General features: G+C 52.4%; 12 protein-coding genes across 18 annotated transcripts; 3 read left to right on the top strand and 9 right to left on the bottom strand.

Annotated features, from left to right (window-relative positions):
* Positions 1-38: 38 nt before the first annotated feature.
* ABB37_05510 (hypothetical protein) lies at positions 39-1,583 on the bottom strand (the record flags this gene model as incomplete). Its single annotated transcript, XM_015803556.1, has 1 exon — positions 39-1,583. One exon carries the CDS (start codon positions 1,581-1,583, stop codon positions 39-41), a length of 1,545 nt encoding a protein of 514 aa, XP_015658198.1.
* A 433-nt stretch (positions 1,584-2,016) lies between these two features.
* ABB37_05509 (hypothetical protein) lies at positions 2,017-2,603 on the bottom strand (the record flags this gene model as incomplete). 2 transcript variants are annotated; one of them, XM_015803554.1, is made up of 1 exon in its annotated part: positions 2,017-2,603. In XM_015803554.1, the coding sequence occupies exon 1, from the start codon at positions 2,518-2,520 to the stop codon at positions 2,017-2,019; it is 504 nt and encodes a 167-aa protein (XP_015658196.1). In that variant the 5' UTR covers positions 2,521-2,603. The 2 variants fall into 2 exon arrangements, with proteins under 2 accessions (XP_015658196.1, XP_015658197.1); XM_015803555.1 differs by having other exon boundaries at positions 2,017-2,588.
* Positions 2,604-3,169: 566 nt separating this feature from the next.
* Positions 3,170-4,438, bottom strand: ABB37_05508 (glycosome import protein; the record flags this gene model as incomplete). Of its 2 annotated transcripts, none has more annotated exons than XM_015803552.1 (1): positions 3,170-4,438. In XM_015803552.1, the coding sequence occupies exon 1, from the start codon at positions 4,160-4,162 to the stop codon at positions 3,170-3,172; it is 993 nt and encodes a 330-aa protein (XP_015658194.1). In that variant the 5' UTR covers positions 4,163-4,438. The 2 variants fall into 2 exon arrangements, with proteins under 2 accessions (XP_015658194.1, XP_015658195.1); XM_015803553.1 differs by having other exon boundaries at positions 3,170-4,374.
* Positions 4,439-4,949: 511 nt separating this feature from the next.
* On the bottom strand, positions 4,950-7,297 carry ABB37_05507 (hypothetical protein; the record flags this gene model as incomplete). Of its 2 annotated transcripts, none has more annotated exons than XM_015803550.1 (1): positions 4,950-7,297. In XM_015803550.1, the coding sequence occupies exon 1, from the start codon at positions 6,897-6,899 to the stop codon at positions 4,950-4,952; it is 1,950 nt and encodes a 649-aa protein (XP_015658192.1). In that variant the 5' UTR covers positions 6,900-7,297. The 2 variants fall into 2 exon arrangements, with proteins under 2 accessions (XP_015658192.1, XP_015658193.1); XM_015803551.1 differs by having other exon boundaries at positions 4,950-7,058.
* A 534-nt stretch (positions 7,298-7,831) lies between these two features.
* On the bottom strand, positions 7,832-9,163 carry ABB37_05506 (hypothetical protein; the record flags this gene model as incomplete). The annotated part of the gene is made up of 1 exon (XM_015803549.1): positions 7,832-9,163. The coding sequence occupies one exon, from the start codon at positions 9,161-9,163 to the stop codon at positions 7,832-7,834; it is 1,332 nt and encodes a 443-aa protein (XP_015658191.1).
* Positions 9,164-10,350: 1,187 nt separating this feature from the next.
* On the bottom strand, positions 10,351-11,472 carry ABB37_05505 (putative mitochondrial PACRGA; the record flags this gene model as incomplete). 3 transcript variants are annotated; one of them, XM_015803546.1, is made up of 1 exon in its annotated part: positions 10,351-11,472. In XM_015803546.1, exon 1 carries the CDS (start codon positions 11,272-11,274, stop codon positions 10,351-10,353), a length of 924 nt encoding a protein of 307 aa, XP_015658188.1. In that variant the 5' UTR covers positions 11,275-11,472. The 3 variants fall into 3 exon arrangements, with proteins under 3 accessions (XP_015658188.1, XP_015658189.1, XP_015658190.1); XM_015803547.1 differs by having other exon boundaries at positions 10,351-11,451; XM_015803548.1 differs by having other exon boundaries at positions 10,351-11,446.
* Positions 11,473-12,057: 585 nt separating this feature from the next.
* Positions 12,058-13,227, bottom strand: ABB37_05504 (hypothetical protein; the record flags this gene model as incomplete). Its single annotated transcript, XM_015803545.1, has 1 exon — positions 12,058-13,227. Exon 1 carries the CDS (start codon positions 13,189-13,191, stop codon positions 12,058-12,060), a length of 1,134 nt encoding a protein of 377 aa, XP_015658187.1. The 5' UTR covers positions 13,192-13,227.
* Positions 13,228-13,621: 394 nt separating this feature from the next.
* Positions 13,622-15,439, bottom strand: ABB37_05503 (vacuolar protein sorting-like protein; the record flags this gene model as incomplete). Its single annotated transcript, XM_015803544.1, has 1 exon — positions 13,622-15,439. The coding sequence occupies exon 1, from the start codon at positions 15,401-15,403 to the stop codon at positions 13,622-13,624; it is 1,782 nt and encodes a 593-aa protein (XP_015658186.1). The 5' UTR covers positions 15,404-15,439.
* A 360-nt stretch (positions 15,440-15,799) lies between these two features.
* Positions 15,800-17,134, bottom strand: ABB37_05502 (hypothetical protein; the record flags this gene model as incomplete). Its single annotated transcript, XM_015803543.1, has 1 exon — positions 15,800-17,134. The coding sequence occupies one exon, from the start codon at positions 17,132-17,134 to the stop codon at positions 15,800-15,802; it is 1,335 nt and encodes a 444-aa protein (XP_015658185.1).
* A 1,116-nt stretch (positions 17,135-18,250) lies between these two features.
* ABB37_05501 (putative mitochondrial hypothetical protein) lies at positions 18,251-19,021 on the top strand (the record flags this gene model as incomplete). Its single annotated transcript, XM_015803542.1, has 1 exon — positions 18,251-19,021. The coding sequence occupies exon 1, from the start codon at positions 18,311-18,313 to the stop codon at positions 19,019-19,021; it is 711 nt and encodes a 236-aa protein (XP_015658184.1). The 5' UTR covers positions 18,251-18,310.
* Positions 19,022-19,385: 364 nt separating this feature from the next.
* On the top strand, positions 19,386-20,207 carry ABB37_05500 (hypothetical protein; the record flags this gene model as incomplete). 2 transcript variants are annotated; one of them, XM_015803541.1, is made up of 1 exon in its annotated part: positions 19,386-20,207. In XM_015803541.1, exon 1 carries the CDS (start codon positions 19,452-19,454, stop codon positions 20,205-20,207), a length of 756 nt encoding a protein of 251 aa, XP_015658183.1. In that variant the 5' UTR covers positions 19,386-19,451. The 2 variants fall into 2 exon arrangements, with proteins under 2 accessions (XP_015658183.1, XP_015658182.1); XM_015803540.1 differs by having other exon boundaries at positions 19,432-20,207.
* A 461-nt stretch (positions 20,208-20,668) lies between these two features.
* ABB37_05499 (hypothetical protein) lies at positions 20,669-21,996 on the top strand (the record flags this gene model as incomplete). Its single annotated transcript, XM_015803539.1, has 1 exon — positions 20,669-21,996. Exon 1 carries the CDS (start codon positions 20,812-20,814, stop codon positions 21,994-21,996), a length of 1,185 nt encoding a protein of 394 aa, XP_015658181.1. The 5' UTR covers positions 20,669-20,811.
* Between the last annotated feature and the right edge of the window lie 162 nt (positions 21,997-22,158).

Here is a 22,158-nt window from a genome sequence, read left to right as displayed (position 1 = left end):
TCGCCAAGAACGAAAGCGCGCAGGACGCCACCTCCTCCTCACACGCCTGCACACCGGCGCAATCGCCGAGTCACGCTGCATCGCAGAGACAGGCGAAGTAGCAACGAAAGCGCGCAGGCCGCCACGGCGATCAGAAGCCACTCGGACATGCTGCAGTACGTCACAGCGCACAGGATACGGGACGGCAGCAACGGTGGGGGCTGCCACCACGTCGCTGCCATATGGCGGCACTGTGCTGACAAAAACACCGTTTCTACTGCGTCAGCGTGGGGAGTCACGATGGGCAGGAAAGAGGTGGTAAGAGAATACTCTCGTCTCTCGCTGGTTGGGGCAGAGGGCAAAGGGAGCCGCACGGTGTGCCATTTCGCTGAGGACGAAATAGCCCGTCGCTCGCCCACTAAAACAGGCGTCGCCGCGAGCTGCCGTACCATCCGTGAACCCTCAGAGCCGTCCGTTGATGCTGCAGCAAATATGGGACTGCTCCACACTTTCTGAAGAGGCTCCACCGACCACTCCGCCGTGTCCACTAACAGCTGCCTGCGTACAACACCTTCATATCGCTGCCTTCCGCAAACACGCCATGTCGCGCTGCCAGGAGCGTGTATCCCACCCGCTACAGCGCCCTCCACTCGAACCTCCAACGCAACTCTGGTGTGCTCAATGAGCGGCAGGAGCTGGAGGTGCGTGCGAGTTAGCGTACATCGAGTGTAGACAAGCCGCTGCGCCAGACCGCAGGAGGCGAGGAGGTCGCCGTCGGCGTCGTACAGCGCAGGCGTCGTCATGTCCAGCAGCGCACGCGTCGGCGTGGAGGATGAAGATGGGCGCTGCGGGGACAGCAACGCCGCCACGTGAAAGGCGGAGGTGTGTCGATCAGGGTCGTACGAGACAATACCCATTATGTTTTCTGTGAGACATCCGTGCTGAAAGGAATGACGCCGCCGTTCGCCACTCGCCGGACTCCATCGTGTCTGCAACTCTGCAATGAGTGGCACGAGGCCCTCGTGCACAGCGAGTGTGGTGCGCACGTGAAACACGTTTGTGTTCTGCTCCGACTGCACAACAACGAGACCGGACTGAGCGCTGCTCCCCACGGCAAAGTGGACTGCGAAAGGCGGCGCGCCACCGTCCACGGCGAGCAGCACCCGTTCCCTCACATACACCAGCTGATGCGCCATCCAGTCATAGACTCGTTCGTGGAGGGACACCCTCCGTGGACCCTCACACGCGTACACGACACGCAGCTCATTCTCCGCTGCCCCGTCCACAAAAACAGCAGCACCGCGCGGTACCAACGCAGCGGCACCACGCGGGCACGGAAGGACAACTGAGCAGCCGGCTAGAAGAGCGAAGGAGGACGCAGCTGCACTTTTCAAGAGGGAACTGTCTTGGGTATCTGCGAGAATGCGCAGCCATACCACAACATCGCCGTGAAGCGCGGAGTTGCCGTCATGCATCCAGTCAATGAAGACAGCAGAGGTGCGGTTCATCGCGGCGGCAGCTACCGTAGTCGGATGGAGCGCCGTCCTCGACAGACCGCTACGTAGCGAAGCATAAAAGAAGTGGCAGGAGTGGCGTGCGGTCATGGTGAAAGGGGGGGGGGGCGGCAGTCGTCATATGCGCTGGCTAGAATTGCGCTTGAATTATGCGTAGGTCAACGGAGTACGAGAATGTCGGTAGAAGACGGTGGAGGGGAAGTAACGTAAAGGAACGCAAAGGGAGCCTCATCTGCAAAGGCAGGGAAATACAGCTTGCCGCTTGATGAGGACCGAAAGGCGAAGCAAATTGACCAAATGGCGCTTTTGAGAGCTCAATTATTTTCTTTTTCAATATGGTGAGAATAGTGGTGAGATAGCGTCTCGAGAAAGCAACGGGAAAGACACTTTTCATTGCATTCACCTATGCTTTTCAGATAGTGTGTATATATCTGTATGAAGGCACTGCGACCCAAATCTCTCTTCTCCGTTGATGGGAAGGTGCGCCCCTTCACGTGACGGAGGCAACGACGCGCACCTCCTTCTACCGCTTCAGGTGCCTCTGCAGCACCCGATCACAGCAGGTCGGCTCGGGGCAGTACCACGACGTCGTGGACAGCGTCACGTAGCTGCGCAGCACGCCGTCCGTGATGCCGACGCAGTGGGCGTGGTACCAGCGAAAGCACCCGGCGCAGCGCACCACGTCGCCGTCCACGCCCTCCGTCGAGGTAGGGCAGCACTTGAAGGTGCCGAGGGGGAAACTGCGCGGAGCATCGCCCTGCTTCGCCACGCAGCCGGCGCAGACATAGAGGCCATCCTTGGGCAGCAGCCGCGTGGTGGACGACTGGGAGCAGAAGCTGCAGGGAGTGCCAGCCGGTACCTCTGCGGGCGACGACGAACCCGCCGCGCCGCCGGCGTTGGGCGACTCCATGGGGAAGCTGTCGAGGAAAGCGTTGCCGGTGATCTCCTCCACCGCGTCCTCCAACATGCCATCGATGCCATGGGCCTCGTGGAGTAGCGGCGACATCACGCCAAGCGCCGGATCCATCTTGCCCAAAAACAAACGTTGGACGACGAAAGGAGACGTATTAAGAGGTGCAGAGTAAAAGTTTTACTTTGGAAGCAACACCTCCGTTGGGAGGAACAACGCAGAGGTCGTCGAGGAAAGGAGCAGGTCAGCGTAGGTAGAAGAGGGGGAATTCAAAGCATCAATACTTCGATGGGCTGGACGGAATACACACAGGCGCTCCAGCCGTGACTCCCTCTTGCAGCACTGTTCAACAACCGCAAGACATCAACGCGCACGTCGCACAGATCCAGCAAGCCGTGCCCTCACCCGGCAACGTTTTGCGTGCTGCGCGTGGGTGACAAAGAAGCTGAAGCCCGAACGTGCTGCAGCGCCTTTCGTTACCGCAGCATGACCTTCGAAAACAGAGAAAGTGGAAAGGGCTGTTCTCGGGCGTTTCCCTGCTGCTTTTCGCAGACACTAAAGAGCAAGTTTTTGAGAGTCCGTCAACGCGAACTGCATTATGTGGAACAGCACACCCGCCACGCACGAACCGCCCCACCCTTTTCTTTTTAAAGCGCCGTCGCACCAACACAGAAATATGCAGGGGGACGGCAGTGTATGTGTATGAAAGCGACACGCCGCTTCTGCCTGAGTGTCCACCCCTTTTTCCTTCCGTTTTCAACCGCCGCTACGCCGGTGCGCAGCTGTGCACGGCCTGGCCACACTTCAGACACCGGAATGATCCCGACGATACACTGTCCAGCAGGCGGCTCTTAATGCAGTAGTAGCAGTAGCGATGCCCGCAATTGGACCGCTGGCACACCGTTGGCAGCTCATGACAGGCGCAGCACAAATTGTCGTTGGTCGAGGAGGACGCCGCGGAGGAGGTGATGGAGCGCACGCCTTGGAGGAGGCGACTCATGTAGCGGCCCACGCTCAGCACGCTCAGCAGCGACATCCACGTGTGCCACCACACGTGTTGGTTCATGTACAGCAAGTTGGTGAAGCGTATCATGCGCTGACTGCCGTAGACGAGGCGGAGAGACAGCAGGCGCTCCGTCAAGGTGCGATACTGACCCGACACCAAAAAATTGAAGGTGTTGGCGAGGGACAGCACGGACCACGTGATGACGGTGTAGCGAAACGCCTTTGCGAAGCGGTGGCGGGTGCTGGTGGACGACTCCCGCTCCCACCCCTCCTCTAACATCTTTCGCTGCAGCTTGCGGGTGACGTAGGGCACGATGAGCGTTATGATGGCGTGCACAAGGAGCAGGCGCCGCGACGGGGCGAGGCTGGGCAGCAGCGACTTGGTGCTCTGTAGGCCCAGCAGGCGTGCCCGCTCCTCGTCACGGAGGACTAAGTTCTGAAGACGGTCGCCGATCGATTGACCCATGCGCCACACAGACATGCGGTACAGCAGCGCTTCTAGCACCAGCACTAGCTCCTCCTGATAGGCAAACCGGAAGTGCTGCAGTGGCGGGATGTCAAACACTTGAAAGAGCGCCATGCGTAGCACCTCCACGAGTTCCTGCTGAGAAGCCAGCGCATCCAGCTGGAAGACTCGCAACACGTGATCCTTGGGGAAGATGGAGAAGGCCTTGGAGGTCGGCAGCAGCGCCTGCTGCTTCGACACCGTGTCGACGGTGTACTGCGCATCGACCGCGTCGCCAATCCACGCCATTTTTCTTCCTGCGTGTCAGTTACTTGATGTGGAGCACACGGAATGCACGATACAAACACTCAAGTCAAGAAGGGCAGAGAGGGGAAAAAACGGGTTCTGCACGAAAGGTCGCCAATGTCGCGCTTCACACAGGTGACGGGGACGCTGCTGGGGGCGAACGAGAGGGTTGGGTAAATGCTGTCTTTAACAGCGGCAGGATACGAAGGTGCGCTAAGTGGGGTTTGACGTCGATTTGTGATGATGCCGCGGCAAGTAGAAATCAAAGTATTACGACCTTAATCGGAGTAGTAAATCGCAGGCGAAAGAAGTTGTCGAAGATCGGAGAGGAGCGTTAAGGAGGAAAGCGGTCTTCTCATTTGCACGAACGTCATTGGAACGGGCTACCGACAATGCAAAAGGCGACACACCAATTAAGGCCAGCACGGTCCATGCGCTGGTGATGTAGCGCCCACATCCCGTCCCCGCGCAGCACCCACCAACCTCAGCAGCGAACTGTTTGGTCAAAGCAACTTTTCCTCCTTCTATTGAAGGGATTTTCTATTTTATTTCGCGCCCTTGTAGCGTCTTCTCTAAAGCAATCTATCGCACACAACACCAAACACACGAGCGCGTCTCCGTACACCCACGCAGACGTGATGGCAGGAAAAGGTCTATGCTCCCCGCGCAGTCAACAAGTGGAGAGAAGGGCTTCTGCAGTCTCGTTGTCGCCCTTTTGCTATCTGTCCCGTAAAAAAAAAATGCGGACTCTGATCATTCGTGGCCTTTCCATGAGCGTTGCCGCTGCTGCTCAGCGGTAGGGTGCGGACTGTTGCATGTAGTCCGAAATCAATGCAAGCGGCCGGTTACGGTTGATGAGGCTCTGATCCACGTCGAACTCCAGCCGCTCCGCCTCGCGCATGCACTTTGCATCGATCTCGTTTGTCCAACGAAACTCTTCCGCGCGCAGCTCCTCCAAAGTTTGCTGGAGCTCGATGTCCATGCACGCGATGCGCTCGTTGATGGCCTGATTGCTCGCCTTCACCTTCTTCAGATCCTTGTTCAGCTGCTCCACACCCTCAGCGGTCTTGTCCTGCACAGCCACCACAAGTCCCTCCACCTTCGCAAGATCCTCCAGCATGGACTGATGCCAGGCGCTTCGGTTTTCCCGCGCGGTGCGGCGCGCGTCGTCCACGCGTGACTGGATGTGCTCCATGATGGTGTTCAGCTCGTCCATCAGCTTGCCACGCTGCACCTCCTTGCGAGCTTCGATCAGCCGCCGCAGCTGTAGCAGCATCGCCTGCGCCTCGTTCGGCGTCGACGCCTGCTCCATCAGCGCGTCCACCACGTGGAGGAAGGCCGCGACGGAGGGCAGGGCGCTGCTGACTATCGCACCACCCCACCGACTGGCAGGGGACTCCACCCGCGCCTTCTTGCGAGCGCTATCGGCCTCGTCAGCAGCAGCGGTGTTTTCGTACTGCGTCGGCGCCGCCGCTGCTGACGTCGCCGCGGAAGTCGACTCCTGCGCTGCCCGAGCACTCCTCCCGTTCGACTTGGTCGAGGAGTCAGGCGAGCGCCGCGCCCGCTGCGGGAGGTGCTGCCGCTGCTCATCCTTCCGCGCCTGCAGAGCCTCCACAATCCACTGCCGCACCGAAGACTGCTTGAAGCGGGCGAGCTCGTCCTGCGTCATGTAGAAGGTGACGGTGTCCATGCCCGCGGTGTGGCTCAACAGCACCTCTAACTTTACAGGAAACTCCTCTAACTTGATGATGACGCGTCCGTCGCGTCCCAGCGTGATGGAGCGAATAATGCGGTAGGGAATGGTGATGTTGTCGGCGTTTACTGCCGTGACCATCACGATGACGAAGTTCGGCGTAAAGTACGCATTGGTCGAGCTCGTCAGCGTCGTGTCGGCCGCCACCACTTCTTTCAGCGGGTAGCGCAACACCTGCGCGCGACCATCGTTCAGATGCTCGATCAGCTGCGTCATGCGGGACAGAAGGGTGCCGTCGTTGGGCAGCGCTTGCAACGCCTCAACGGTGGCAGGCGGCAAGGAGTCGCCGAGGTGCGACAAGACGTCTTTGTTCTGCCGTGACACACGGAACAGCATCTCCACGCATTGCAGCTGGAAGAAAACGTCTACGGATACCGCGCAGCAGTCCGCGACGAACTTCCACGATGCCAGACGTTGCTTGTTCTGCTTGGAGCCTTTGACCAGGTTGATCAGCGCCGTGGCGGTGCCACGCTGGACGTGGAAGTGCCGCCGTGCCTCCTCCGCGTTGGCGTAGACCTTCTGCAGCAGCTTGGCGAAACCGCGCATGAAGAGCGACCCGCACTTGTCCTTCAGGGCCGCGCCATCGCACAGGCTGCTGAGGACTTGAATGAGCTCCACGGTGCCGGCGCTGTGCAGGGGCAGCGCCTCCTGCTCGACCACCACCTTGAAAATGGTGTGCATCGTCTGCAGGAGAGAATCGTTCTGGATCATGGTGCGAATCCCCTCCTCGAAGGACTCCTCACTGTGCGCAAATCCTTCAGAGAGCAGCTTGAAGAGGGCACAGAAGGCGTTGCCGTCCTTCGCTGAGAGGGCCTCCTCCGCCCTGAGTAGAATGAAGGAGCATTCGTAGAGGATGCTCTGCATCTCCACCTCGTCCAGCGGCTCGGGGCGGCGCAACACGGCATCGACGGCGTCCGGTATGGCAGAGAGGGGCTGCTCGACGATGTCGTGCATGTTAATGCGATTCTTCGTTGGCTGACGCGGCATGGGGAGAGCGAGAAGGAAGCGGACAGGGTGCGGGTGGCGAACACCGGTGGTAGAGAATTCGCCTGTTTGGGTTCGTTCTGCCGGTGAGCTCGTGTGGAGGGCCACGGCGGTAAAAGGAGAGCGTGCGGGGAGAAAAGAAAGGTGGGACCTCCGATTTCTATGATACGAAAAGCAGAGAAGGGAGTGAGAAGCAGAAGACAAAAATGTGAAGCGGAAACGAAACGCAAGAGTGTACCGCAGCGTCGCTGCTGTTCTGCAAAACAACAACAAACGCTGCTCCACGTTGACGCCGCCGTCGCTAAGAGGCGTCACAGCTAAACGTAGGCAGCACTTCACTCAATAGGAAGCACACTCTCCGCACAGATACGCGCCTCTTACGATGGTGGCAATTGGCCGCTGTGGTGTCGTCCACGACAAATGCACGCAAAAGGCGAAGGCGAAGCAGGGGAGGACAACGTAGGAGGAAATTGTAGACAAACAATACAAAGGAAAGCAAGAAACAAGTCGGAGTGCCTCGGCGAGGACCCAGTCATCGCTGTGGAGCTGAAAAGAAGTGAGAATTGCGGACGCGCAAGACTGCCCACCGTCAACGGAGACGCGGTCCTTCACAACACTGCCAACGCTGCTGTCCTCAACTTTTCTCCCGCTTTCCGCTTGACTTTTAATGCGTTATCATTTCCCTTTTCTCTTTTGTTTGATCGCTTGTTAAAAAGGAAAGCGTTTTAGGAAGCAAAGCAGCGCGCATCCCGATAAAAAGAACACCAAGGCATCGGGAATACTTCAAAAAGAGAGAATGTGAATCCCCGACAAAGAAGAAGAAAACCAATAAAAAGAGAGAACGAGCAGATTTCTCCTCGGCAGTTAAACCACATCGTCTCGTTCGATTTAGTCCTCCATCGGCAGCACGCCAGCAAGGAGCCCCAACACACTTCCTAGTAGCGAATTCGCGGACAACACATTTCGTTTGCCAAAATAGAAAAGTCACGGAGCGTCTCTGCGTTGCCCAGGCGCGCCTGCCCTGTCTTCGCGGCAGACCTCAGCACCAGCAGCTTACGTCCGTCGTCGATACCTCCCTCGAGGAGGCCGTGCAAAATGGCGCTGGCGCACAGCTCCTTACAAGGCTGCTCGTCCATCCGCAGGCGCCGACACAAGTCAGACAGCAACACCGTGGCAAAGCCTCGTGTATAGCTGATCAGGAAGTTCATCCGCAGCTGGTAGACCGCCGCCTCCACGTAGGGCGCGAATTCCTCGTCGCGCGCGAAACACGCCACGTTCTCTGGGTCTGCAAGAACGTTGAAGAAGGCCGGTACGTCACAGGCGGCGAAGGCCTTCCACAGCGCACGCACGGGACGCACGTAAGGGTGGTCTGCGAGGGCGTCGTCTTGCGAGAAGATATCCACCGGCAGGTCCGCCATCATCGTGGCCAGCACCACGTACTTCACGACGGCGTACTGCTGGGCGTCGCCGCACTCCGTGTAGCTGCGCAGTGCCGAGGCAAATGCGCGGTGGGCAGCGCCCCAGTCTCCGTCGTGCAGAAAGAGGTGCCCTGCCGACTCCATCACCCCGCCCATCATGCGCAGCGGCGGGAGGGCAGCCTGGACTTGGCCGATGGCGTTGTAGGTGCTGCGCAGATCCGCGTAGCGACGCAGCTTGCGGTAGGCCACCAGCTGGAGTGCGCGAATCTGATACACTGACGTCGCGTTGAGCTGCGCGACTGCCGCGTCCAACTGAGTGCAGTGCTGCATTGCGACGTGCAAGTCGTCCAGCGCCTCCTTGCTCTTGTTCTCCTCGAGGAGGAGTGCGGCGCGTTGTAGGAGCGTGGGGACCAGCACGTGGCGGTACTGCTCCGTGTTGGGCATGGCCACCTCGAGAGTGATTTGCAGCGTCTGTTGCCGCCACTGCGCGGGCACCCACTTGCTCTCCTCGGAGAACTTTAACATTGCTTTGGCGATGGCCGCAGCAGCCACATCAGGGTGAGAGAAGTGTACCACCTGCGCGTAGTACTGCGTCATCTCTTCGTACCGCTTCGCCATGCGTGCGGCGCGGCTCAGCATCTTCAGTGCCTTGAACGTCCACCGCCCGTGCGCGGTGTCCTCATCAACCACCTCGCGCAAGCATCGCAGGCTCTCCTCTACGTTGTTTTGCATGTAACTCTTACCGTCGATGTACTTCACCTCGAGCGGGTCGACGTCGGCCGCCTCGTCGCCGCCGTTGCTGTAGTACTCATCGTAGCCCTCATCGTCGTAATAGTAGTCGTCCTCCATTTTCTATCGGTGTCGGCGCCCACGCACGAGAGACATGCACACAGACAAAAACGCGGTTATGAAGTCAGCAGGTTTTGCTCGTTTTCCAGCGGCATCACAACAATCACAACCGATGAGGCAGCAGCTGAACCTGCATCACCCAATGAGGCGCCGTACCCACGCAGCGCAGCAGCGGAGACGAGAAAATGATCCGACGCAGCAGAGGGCGGGACTCTCAGCAGAAGCTGATCAGCACACGCGTGCGCAAAAGGCCCTTTGAGAGCAGCGGGGAAATAAAAAAAGGTTACTGTCCAGACGGTGGCAAATGTGGGTTGGACTTCTGTTTTCGATAAATGGTCGGCGGCGGTATAAATGTGAGGCGACGGGTACAATTGGCGTAGAAGTGCTGAAATGAAACCCGCGTTAAAGAAAAAGAAAAGGGAAAGCAGCAGAAGAGAAGAAGAAGCGGGCGGTGGAAAGGTACGCGTGACAGTTGGAAGAGGAAAGAAAAACAGAGACGGAGAGACAGCGAAAGAAAAGGCCGATTTTGAACGCGACAACTTTCTCATTCAAGACTATCGTGGAAGAGCAGCGTTGTGAGACCACGCGGTGGGCAGCGGATGAAACAGCAAGAGGCGGATGCTGCCTGGCTCCGCCCAGCTCTACACACGATAGTTTTAGGAAAAAAAGACAGTGTGATACGGCCAGCACCTCGCACCTCACCAAAATAGTAGTTTAGTCACCGTGCCGGTGTGGCACACGGAGTGGAGTCGCACCGTGTGTAACTCCACACCTCTCGAAACGACTACTACGAAGATATCCATGAAAACAAGAGAGAGAGAAGGCTCTCCTGCCGACACCGAAAATCTAGCACGGCACTTGCATTCTTTTTTTTTGGATATATATGCTTCTGCGCTGCACAGCAAGAACATAAGATGGTAGTTTGTACATAAAATATTGTCTTTAAAAAGTAAGTTCATTCAGTAGCGCTATAATACATCCACCAAGCACACAGCTTCATTGCTCTATTTCTCCCTTAAAACGTGCGCTTGTCCTCCCATGTGCAAAACATCAGAACAAAAAAGAAACATACCAGAGATCGTCCTTCCAACAAACATATCCCGTGCACGGCGCTGTGAGCAGCATAAGGACGAAGAAAAGAAGCACGCCTTCTAAAAGAGAAATGCGACTCTAACTCACCATCTTTTTCAGTTGTTGTACACACAGCTTTCGTAGCTAGGCACCATGTACTTGATGTTGATGTACGCGTCCTCGCCGCCGTGCAGCTCCAGCAACTGCAACGTCTCGTTCACCAGATCGCCGACGTCGTCGCGGTTGCGCTGGCCATAATCCATGGCGTCACTGCGGCTACGTTTCTTGTGGACGTTCTTGAAAAGGTTGAAGACGGGGAGGATCTGGCGGAAGTACGGGACAAGTGCCTCGCCAATCAAATCGCCGCTGACCACGAGCTGCTGAATGATGCGCAGGGTGGCGCAGATGATGTCGGGGTGGCGCGTGTTCAGCGCCGTCTTGATCGGAAGGATGAGCTGCGGCACCGTTGGCAGGATTTTTGGCCCACCACGCTCCAGCAAGTCCAAGCAGCCCTGGCGTGCGAGAAACATGTACGGTTCCTCATTCTCACGGATGCCGTCAAAGAAGATGGGGAGGTAGTGATGGTAGTCTAACTTCTCTACCTCAACCTTCCAGTCGATGGAGGGGCGGCCGCCGTGGCAGATGGCCAGGGGCAGGTCACCGCGATCGTACGCGCGGCGGAACTCGGTGGGCGGGATGATGCGCTTCCTGAAGGCGCCTGCCTTGGGCGGCGCGCTCTTGCCACCGCCCTTGTCGGAGAAGGCGGCATCAGGAACATCACGCGGGCGGCCTTTGCGCAGCGAGCTACTCGCGCCACCGTAGCCGCGCTTCGTACCGGTACAAGGGAAGCGAACACCCGTCACGGGTTGCACAGCATCTTCGCCGGCGGAGTTGGACGCTTGTGCGGGAGCGGCCTTCTTGCCTGAAGCGCTGGGGGGCGCGGCACCAAACGGTCCTGCACCGGCAGCTTTATTGTACTTACGCACCGAAGGGTCCTTCTTGGTCCCCTGGGCGATGGGCTTAATCTCGTAGCTGCTCATCTTATCAATAAAAAGAGAATCAAAGAGCGAGTTAGAAACTACAGTGTAACGCCGACAGGGAGGAAAAGAAAAAGAAGATCTAACGAAAAAGCTCTGTTTTGTGTTGTGCGCAGCCAAAGGAAAACAGAGTCACGCGGGTGTTGCGTAAAACGAACGTGTTTTCCGCGCAGCTTTGCTTCGAAGCGGGTGCGAGTAGCTGGACAGGAGCAAGAGAGCAAAGGGGAGGAGAAAGAGAAGTACCAAAGTTAACAAGGGATAGCACAAAAAGAAGAAAGTTCTTGAAACTCAGATAATCACGCAATTCCCCTAGAGCGCGTGTATGCGTTCGGGGGAGTGATGCGGAGTTCTGCGGAAAGCAGTCCAGGAAATCCTTAACACCAAGTTGTGTGCACAACAAAAATAAATGTTTTCAACCCCTCAAAAAGCCTGCAACGTGTTTATCACAGTTTTTTTTTTAAGAATAACAATAATAATAATAGCAATTGCTGTCATCACAAATCACCAGTTCAACGGCATAGAGCTGTACTTCGTGAAGAAAAGGAAAAGAGCTATAAAAGAGTTTTAATTATGGAACCTTACCACCAAATGGTGTGCGTTAAACGTTTTACCCAACGGAGCCGCTATAGTTACGTAAACCTGTTCACCAGCGCATGTGCGAGAGGCAGTTACGTTATAGAAGAAAAGTCTTTCCATAGAGCGAAAGAACAACAGGAAAAAAAAGCAGTGATTAAGAGGGTCTAAGAGAGAGAAGAAATAACCAAAGCCGAGGGATGCTAAGTGTGCCTACTCCTCAGGCACATCCGCACCATCCCCCGTCTTTTCACCCATCAAAGCGGCCACATCCGTCCCTTTTGCAGCGAGTTGCTTCAGCTTCGTTTTGTGCTTAGTGCTGCGGATGTGTTCTTTGTACTGGTTCTCCGACTTGAACTGCTTCTTGCATGCAGGGCAGTTGAAAGATGTGGCAGGCTGGTCATCGTCCTTCTCCAGCATGGCAAATCCAGCGGCGTGCGCCCCAACTCCGCAGTTGCCGCGCATCATCTCCTTTGTCAGGCGCTCCTTCTCGTACAGCATCTCCAATGTGGATCCATCCATCGCCTCACCCCGCGCGGCTCGCTCTGCCTCCTCCCTCTCCTCGCGCTCCGCGGCCTCGGCCCAGATGCGCTCGTTGGCCTCGCGGCGTCGCCTCAAACGTTCGATCTCCTGACGCTCCCGCTCCGCCTTCTTCTCCGCCTCTTCCTTCTCCTGTCTCTCCAACTCCGCCTTCACACGCGGGTCACGTCGGTACACAAACTGCGCAAGGCTCTGCACCGTGCGCACGTACTCTTTCTTCGCACCATCACGCGCCTTGCTGTTGATGCGGCCAGCCATCCGACGAGAGTAACGGTCCTCCATCTCGTTGACCTTGTATTCGTCTTTCCAGGCAAAGGTTTTGAAGGTGCTAAAGTTACGCCAGTGATTATAAAACCCGAGTACATCAGCCCACGTGCCGTTGCTGTCGCCGAACCCGGGCCACGACTTGGCGCGGGAGTCGTAATCTGCCTCCTCCTCGACGACGAGATCGAAGGCCTTACGGTAGACAGTGTAAAAGCCGCTCTCGCCGTCATCAAAGCCATCAAAGCAGCTTGCAGTAAAATACTCGTACAAATTCAGCTCATCTGGATCACCGGTGCCGTCGCCGCCGCGGAGAATGGCTTCGCGGTGTGAGTCGTACCAAGCCCGCTCGTTGTCGTCGCTAAGAATAGAGTACGCATTTTGTACCTCCTTGAAACGATGTGCAGCCTCCTCCTGATTACCGAAGTTCTTATCGGGATGGTACTGAAGTGATTTTTTCTTGTAAGCAGCGCGAATCTCATCGTAGGTGGCTTTCCGCTCCACCTCCAGCACCTCATAATAGCACCGGATACGGCCCTCCGTCATTGCGTACCGCTAATAACACTGTGTGCTGTGTGACCTGTGATTATCAAGCACAAAGAAAAACATCAAAGTGAGAAGTCAAAGCAACTCGAAGGGTCAGAAAAAAAAAAAAGAGAGATAAGGGGGCAAAACGAAAAAAAGCCTCTGAAAATAAAAGCACAATAATCATTTTTGGCAGTGGTTCTTAATTTTAAAACTGAAGTAGTACAGCATGTACGATGCAATGGTCATCTCAAATGTGGAGTTTGCCAGAAGTAGAAATATAGTTTTGAAGCAAACATTTCTTATTATCCATACACGCTGTGTAGGCTTAAAAAGTGCTTTCCTTTTCCGATCTTCAGCTCGATAACACGAAAGTGGACGTGTAATAAACACCATGTAAAAGAAAACTTGTTTTCCTAGCAAATAAATGCATGTGCGAAAATCGCAAGGGTTACGGCTGGAAAGGAAGGAGGGAACGAATCATACGGTTCCCGCTTAGAACATCTGTGGTACCGACGATGATTCTGTGCGGTCTGCCGTTGCTGGAAAGTCGTTCCTCCACGAAGCGCAGCGCGCTGATTTCTGATGCTGTTATCCCTCCAATAACAAAGACAATGGACGTTTTTGTTGCACCAGCAATCTCGGCATTATTTGTGCACTCTTTCTTTTCACCACTTAGGAGGTTCAATGGGCCGTCAGCAGCGTCCCACACCTGAGGATTGCGGAGCAGCATCTCGACCGTTCGAACAAGCGGCGACGCGTAGCCGCTGTACGCGTACGCAATATCGTTCGGGCGCTCCTCGTTCAGCGACGCGTTCCAGGTTTGCAGCTGTTTGCGAATTGCCGCGTAGTTCCCACCTTTTCCGCTTTGCAGCGTGAGCAGCCCACACCTTTCCAAAAGAAAAAAGGTGCTGATGACTTGTGGAATGCCGTACACAAGCATCATGTTCTCCTTTATGTTACCCAAATCTTTTTCACGCACCCCGCCGTTGATCAGCGAAAGAAGGGCAAGGAGACGCACCACAACCTCAAACTTCTCTTTTCGAAAGATGAGGTCCTCTATGTATTTGAGGACGTCGCCCTCGTTCGTTTGCTGGATAATATTGTGCTCCATCACGATGCGCTTTCGAAACTCCGAACTTTGCGTCACCTTACTAATTTCAGTAGCAACGTTAGTGTGAATGCCAATCAATCGGTGCATTTCTTGCATTTCCGAAAGCCCCTTCATAAACTCTTTCAATTCCTTGAGTTGGTGCACTTCTTTCCGTTTGTCGTAGTTTTGTTTGACCCATACCGACTTTTGGTATAGGACCGAGCCGACTGCGGTGAAGTTTTTGTCACGGATTTCGGCAAACATTTTGTCACCGCTGTTGATGACTACTTTCTCGTTTACCCCAACGCCAGAGCTTTCTCCTAGGCTAAAAGGGAAACATACCTCGCAGTTTTCAATGCCGTAAAGCTCATCCACAAGGCCTTCGTACGTGAGCTGCGTCATCAGCGGAGTGGCCAAATCAACGGATCGGTCGAGAATGAGCAGCATGTGAACTTCGGATGGGATGTCTGTAATGAAGTCGTGACCCACCTCCGTTTGAAATCGCTGCAGAAGTTGTACTACTTTTACAGCGTTGCTACCCTTGCCACGAATGCGTGGAATGGCCCCGAAGCGTGAGGTTTGAAATTTAAGCAGGAGCCGCGCGATCCAGGTCAAACTGCTGAGGTCGCCATCGGCAAAAACCGACTTGAACGAGAGCGGAAGCTCCATGGAAAACACTTTCTCTTCTAAAAAGACATAATCGAGGTCCAGGCTCGAAATCTGCAGCATCGGAAACCTTTGCGAGAGCTTAAACTCATCTTCCAAAACCTGCTCGGCAATAAGTGTCTTTTGAGGAACGTACAGCACCTTCGGCTTTGAGTTGGCAAATCGCTGCGTGTACGACAGCAGATGCATAACTAAAGACCGCATGGAGCTGAGGTCAGGGTTGATAATGTAAACCACATTGTCAGCCGAGACGTAATTAATCTCGTTCTGAAATGGGAAAATACCAACAACGCCCTTATCTCTCCCAAGGTCTTTTAGGTTGACACCAAGACGACTCAAACATGAAAGAATATGCTGTTCAACGAAAATAATCGAGGTGCCATCGTTTTCGTCCAATTTGCTTAAACTAGATAGGAACTCTTGTTTTGGAATTTGATTTATGCCATCGACTAAAATGGAGCTGTCATTAAGCATTTCCGTTTTCCGCCCTGCTTCTCTTCCTTTTCAGCTGTTTAGCCATATGTTCAAAAATCAGGATTGTTTTGGTAAAAGAAAAAAAAAGAGAATGCGTTCACAACGGTGGAGTAGAAGAGGAAAGAAACAGTATTGCAAGAACACAAATATCTTCAAAAAGAGATGAAGTTTAGTCTTTCTTGACAGCGCAGAGCTATTCATTTCAGATTAAAGACAGACATCCGTAAAAATAATCATTAACGATGTTATTTACTAGAGCAGCTTTTCACAGCAATCTTGGACATACGCAGACCTATACACTTTTGAATCCATATATAAATCCATATATTACAACTCGTTAACCTCCAAATAATCACTTTTCCTTATATATATATTTCGATATTTCTTTTTTTTTAATTAGGTACTGGTGATCCAGCGTACATTTCCAACAAGAAGCACTAATTTTTCAGAAGGAAAGGTGTAATGGGTGCTTGTCAGAAAATGAATTCCCTCCGGATCGACCTTTTCCACTCTCGCGTAGACAACAGGCGACGATTGCAACGCGCTGACAGATTTAGACAAATACAAAGCTCCAATGCAACCGACGACACCCAGCAACTCGTCTTTTGGAACAGCTGAAAGCACCACCTGGCCTTTCTCTTCCTTGAGGAGTAGAACGTCAATATTGTTGAACGGCTTTGACCATTGAGATGGATGCAGCCCTACAGCACCGGCACCGAAAAAGTGTTCGCTGTACTTAATTGGCATAAGCACGTCCGGATTTGCTGGCGGAATGACGGAGAAATTGTGTGAAATGCGATCCACTTTTACGAAGTCGGGTTGATTTGCGTGACCACGATCGTGCCGGAGGTATAAAGAGTGGAACAAATCATCGTCGCCAAGACACAAAACGCTTGAAACGTCGTACTGTTGTATCACTTCGCTGACAAAGCTCATACCGGAGCTGCCATGTACTTCAGGCAAGAGAACGATGGCCCCGCTACAGCCGTATAAATCGTTGACATGAGTTGACAATCGCTCGCGCACGCACGTCAGGAGCTGCTTTGTAAAATGCACATAGGCGGCACTCATCGATGCTTCGCCTAACTTGTCCGTCTTCTGCACCTCAGTGGAACCGACGAAAAAGGTTGTGCTCACCAAAGAAAGAGCCATAACCTCGTCGAGAGGAACGGGGTAATCGACGATGGCGGCGCCGATGGAGCCAGGAAGCCCAATCATCTGGTAGACACTCGGGTCCATATCGACCAAAAGCGGCTTCCAACCCGCGCGAGCTGCATAATTCACTAGACTACGCACCACGGCGGCTTTCCCGCTCAGATGCCCGCCACAGACCAGCGTCACAGGACCCATCGATTGCGACTGCTGCGCTGCGACGCGTTGCGTGTGGAGAACACAATGGTATTCCACTACTGGGCGGGTGATTGATTTCGTAAATGACCGAATAATACCGCATAATAGTTGCTCTGACCCCTCAATTTTGACGGCACAGCTGGACCACGCAAAAACATTTAAGGTCGCACCAGGCAGAAAGTAATATGAAATATCCGCGATAAGTGGACTACCCGCCACGTCAACCCGCGAATCTGTCAACCCGGTTGAGGGCTCCAATTTTATGGAAGACGAGCATTTTGGCTCGTGCAGAGGTACCATGATGATTAGCTCTCCGTCCGTTGGAATGGTGATGATGAGCGACTTCACACCACCCTCGTTTCTTGCCGCTGTCTCGTTCATTTCAAATCTTTCCGTTCTCCCCTATATGTATTGAGGTGTTTTGTTGTGAAAAGAATAATACAAAGAACAAAAGAAGGTCCTGAGATATGAGAACGAAAAGAGATACTTTATTACCAGAAAATGGCACATCATTTTCAAAAGAAGTATATTATTACGCAAGGAACATTTTTAGTGCGAACGCAAATAGAAACACAAAAGCGCAACTGAAAGACACTCAAAAACTAAAGGCTCCGTATTTCACTCTTTGACTATCCGATGAACCTTTTCATGGCCAACTATTGTGAATAGCTTAAAGTACTTGTTAAATAAAAAAACCACTGGCGGAAAAGTTCCGCACTGAGAACAAGAACTGTAAGTCACCATTTTTCCGAATCTTCGGTGTTCACGGTTCTCTTGACGCACCTTGTTTCTTATCCTCCGAAAATGCCGCTCGCTTCGTTTCTGATAGGAGCTTCGCTCATGGAGAATAGCCAGCAAGAAGTGTATGAAGAGGAAAGTTAGGGGGTGGGGGGGGGGGGAGGGAATAAATGCGCCACAATGCGCTACGAAGAAAAGCACGTTTTCGCAACCCAAAGAGCCACTAGGAGCAACCCGCATTGTAGCACTCATCAACACTGTCAATCGGAAAGAGAGCCTGGCGCAGCTACCGACTTACGCACCCTGCGAACGGGTGATGCAGTACACGTCTCCCAGTTTTTGTGTGCGTAACGGAATTACCGTGCAAAAACGGTCGTGCCCTTTTCACTAAGATTTGCACCTCCTTGGTGCTTGAAAACTCTTCAGGACACGAACAACAGGACCCATGAAGAACGGAGTAAAAGTGAATCATCTTAAACAAAAAGACAGGGCTGTTTCCCAGAAAAAACTTTTAGTGTTGCTGTACAGCTGCACCTCTATAAAGGAAATACTTTCTCATAAACTACGATGATTTTCTGCGCGCTGAATTTTTCAAGAGACAAACCTGTCGCAAAAAGAGAAAGCGATTCCGCGGACTCAACCGTTTGCATCAAAGCAAATGCGCTTCGAACAGCTTCTTGATTGATTGATTGGTCGCCTAACTGCCTTCGTCTCGTTTTTTTTATATATATACCTCCTCTTTTTTCTCTAACATGCAAAGTGGCGAAGAAGGCTTGCAAAGATAACGAAGAGATTGAAGCACTTGTAGAATTATCAGCAATGAAGTGCGGTGCACTGCTACGGTTTAAGGTGACCCCTCTGTTGCTGCTGGTTCCTGGGAAGCTATCGCAGTACGAGCAAGAGGCGTACGAGGCGCACCGGCGCTTTACAGATTCGCAAACTTATCCCGGTCCAATCCGTTCAGCAACACCTGGAGACACGCGCTTCTACCTTGGTAGCGTCGAAACGATTCTCCAAGACAATGATCGGCATTATTGGCGTGCAGTTGTGGACGATCCACAAATTCAGTATCTTGTTCCGCTGCGGATTCGCTTCAAAACATTTATTTGGGTAACCACAGGCTGGGAGAAACGGATGCAAGTGGTTCAGGTAATGGCTCATCGCGATTCCACAATCGCAGAACTGATGCAACAGGTACGGATTGAGAATCAGTCTCCCTATCTCTGCACCTCCTCCTTCAAATTGAGCATTGACGGGCGTGAGCTGGACGAAGTCAAGACATTAGCAGACTATGGCATCGATGAGTTTTCCCGGATTGACGCAGTTGAGGAAAACGATCACCTGCTTCACACGGAGGCTGAACGCCCGAAGGACTGGAACGTGGACGAGATGACGGAGGACACACTGAAGAAGAGTCCGTATAAGGAGATGTCTATGCAGCCTCAGCCGAACCTTGCACCGCGCTACGAGGCAAAACCAAATGGCTTTCACGGTAGAAATAATTATAGTGGGATGAAGCAGAATTCTTAGAAAGAACATCATTTCATTTCGTCAATTGTTGTTATTCAGTTGGTGTTGTTCATTGTTGAGTTTTCACAGCAAAATTTCAAATTAGGTCTTTTCTATTCTATCGACCTGACTTTAAGGTGATAGAAACTCTATGAGGAAAATTTCCTTTCCTGTACTTCGTTTCCTCGTTACTTATTTGCCTGTCCCGCTTTTCTCAAGCGCCATCGTTACCATCGTGGGTATAATGAGATTCAAATTGCCTTTTGAGAAGAAAAAGAGGCATTACCACCGCTGGTTTCGTGTTTGGATAGAATATTTGAAGTACCAGTGAGCTTGCACTCTTTTGTGGTAGCCTACGCTTGGTATTCATCTCTTGCTCCCCTCAGAACCCTTATTGTTGCTCTTTCTCTGCCTCAATTTAAATGTTAAAAGACGTATTTTTAGACGACCAATGGCGCTGGAGCAGAGTACCGCTGCGGCTATAAGTGAAATTGATAGAACGTTGCGGTCGTTGGGAATACGTGACGACTTTACGCTCACACGTACACAGCCACAACTCACTTGTGCACTTTCCCTTTTAGCTCCAGAGCTTCCGTCTAGACAGACATCATCGACCCAGACACCACTTCCTTCAAGAGTTGCAGCTGGAACACAGTGTTGCACATCAACGTGTTCGACCAGCGTGCAGCACGGCCCAGGTCGCAGAATTGCCGTTTCTCAGACAGATGAGATAGTGGAGGATGATGATGCAGCAAAGAAACTTACCAACGTCGCATTGGCTGTCACCTCCATTATCGAGAGCGGAAATTTGTTTGAGTTTACCGCTTTACAGCGCATCGAAAAGCTCATGATACAACTGAGAAACGTAGAACAAAATTCACAGCTCTATTTACAGTTTCGTCAGAGTTTCAAAAAACAGTACGAACAAAAATCCATAGAGAGCGAGGAATTAACGGAACGAATGTCGCTTTTGACCGCGGAGTCTATCAACCGCAACGACCTTGCTACCGCATATCATAACCGGCACGTTCACATAGAGAAAGCAACTCATTACCAGTTGCAATTAGCTTTAGAAGCTGCCCAAATGCGACAAGAGCTGCCGCGCGACCTAAACGGAAAAGCTGATCTTTCAACAAACTCGGCGCATAGTTCTGTTAACGATCTGACAGAGCTTCTTGACCAATGCTGGCGAGTCCTTGAGGAGTAAAGAGGAACTTTTTTTTTTTACACAGTCTTTTCCCTTTCCCTTTAAAGGATTCGTGCACACCACACCTTTTCGTTTGCAATTATATATATATTGGTTTTCTTCCTCTGCTTCAAAACTATGACGACATTGACAAATTGATGTGAAGACCGTATTATTGTTTCTCTGTAATAGGCAAACTGGTTTTTGGAGAGCTGTAGTTTTCTATATGAACGGCAGAGAGTTGGCACAGAGGGATACCCGGTTATTATCGTAATTATGACGAAGACGTTTTTCTTCGATATTTTGATTACGACCTGCACCGGAGTTTTTTATGGTCGTCCTCTTAATGGAAGGTATACTAAAGTTGTGCCGATTTCTTTTCATTTGCAAATGTTTTTGCCTTTGAGATTTCCATTGCTGCTTTATTTCATCGTTTTTTTCTTCCCCTTTTTTCTTCTCCACAATGTGTCTGTGTCGTTGAAGCCTGGTACGTGTACGACATTACTTCGGTTGAAAAATATATTGGTGTATTGACTAACCTGTTTTTGCTACAAAGTTCAACACCTACAAATTGCGCATTGAAGCACCTCTATACATATTTCTTTAATACTCCTCCATCAGCTCGATGTTCAGCAACGATACCGTCAAGTACATATTTCCTACGATCCCAATACGGCAAACAAAAAAGCCCGACGTCAACTCGCAGGTAGAGGTGGACGTGTCATCAGCTGATAAAAAGAAACTGAAGAACGAGCGTGAAAAATGCGTCGACTTCTTCGAAAACGTTCGGAAGCATCTTGGCCGCAAAGGAAACGCAGTCGATGAAAGGTTGAACACCAGTGATGCGTGCGAAAGGTTTGTTAGCGAACTCGTCAACCTGGTCGATACGTACGCTTCTTCGATAGCGAGTGTGGTTGCAAAGCTTCCGCAATTTGCAAGCTGGCAATACTATTACTGGAGCTCCTCACTGGCCGATGCGCAACAGATGGCATTTGACGATTACCGCTATGAGCTTCTGGGGATGTACTATAACGTAGGGGCATGTCTCATGAACATTGCCCAGTACTTACTGTCTGTTCGCGTCACTGTCGGCTCTTTGTCCGTTCTGGAGAAAGATTCGTATCGCGTGCTTATTAAAGCCGCAGGCTACTTTCACATTTGTGGAGAAATTGTCGATAACATGAAGAGCCACGAGATCGGTGTTGCTCAGGTTCCCATTCCTCTTGACACCGCAAAAGCACTACAAGTGCTTCTTGAGAGCCTGGCGCTTGCCCAAGCGCAAGAAATTGGTGTGTCTAAGGCTTTCACGGCGGATTCTAAGGAGGCAGCAGATACGACTGCCCGTTTAAGCCATCAACTTTTCTTGATGTACGAAGCTGCCCGAAATAACGCACAGCGCGTCTCTACACGCAACGAGGAGTTTATTAAGGTGTCTACTTTGATTGTTGTGAAAGCGGACGTGTTTCGAGCGTTGGCGTACCAGCATGCAGCTTCGCATGTAATGACGAAGACTCCTGATGCCGCACTGTCAATCCTGGCCCAAGGACAGGAATACGCCAAGATCTTGGAGGACTACTTGACGAAATCACAAAAGGGCAAGATTAAGATTCCCTACAATGGAGAACGTTTTGTGGAATTGAGCTCTGCTACCGTAAAGAACAACACAGAGCGCATCAACAAAATCAACTCATTGGTTCATCGTGCGAAGCCGGCCGCAACAAAAGTTCCTCTGCCAGCCGCTCAGCCCCTGGCTACACGACCCGATATTTCGCTTCCCTTCCGACTGGAAGACAAAAAGGAACAGGAGTAGCTCCTTGGTATTTGTTTTGATTATTGCTCATCTTTTTTTTTTTCATACCTTCTTCCACAACTGCAGCGTGAAGACTGTGTTTTTTACTAGAGTCAAACGCAACCGATACTTTCCCTTTTGCTGTTTACCTCGTCCAATATCTCTTTGCTCGTTGCTGATTTG

This window comes from Leptomonas pyrrhocoris, assembly GCF_001293395.1.
Source record: "Leptomonas pyrrhocoris isolate H10 chromosome Unknown, whole genome shotgun sequence".
Taxonomy (NCBI): domain Eukaryota; phylum Euglenozoa; class Kinetoplastea; order Trypanosomatida; family Trypanosomatidae; genus Leptomonas; species Leptomonas pyrrhocoris.
Note: the sequence above shows the minus strand (reverse complement) of the source record. Positions and strands in the feature narration are given on the sequence as shown.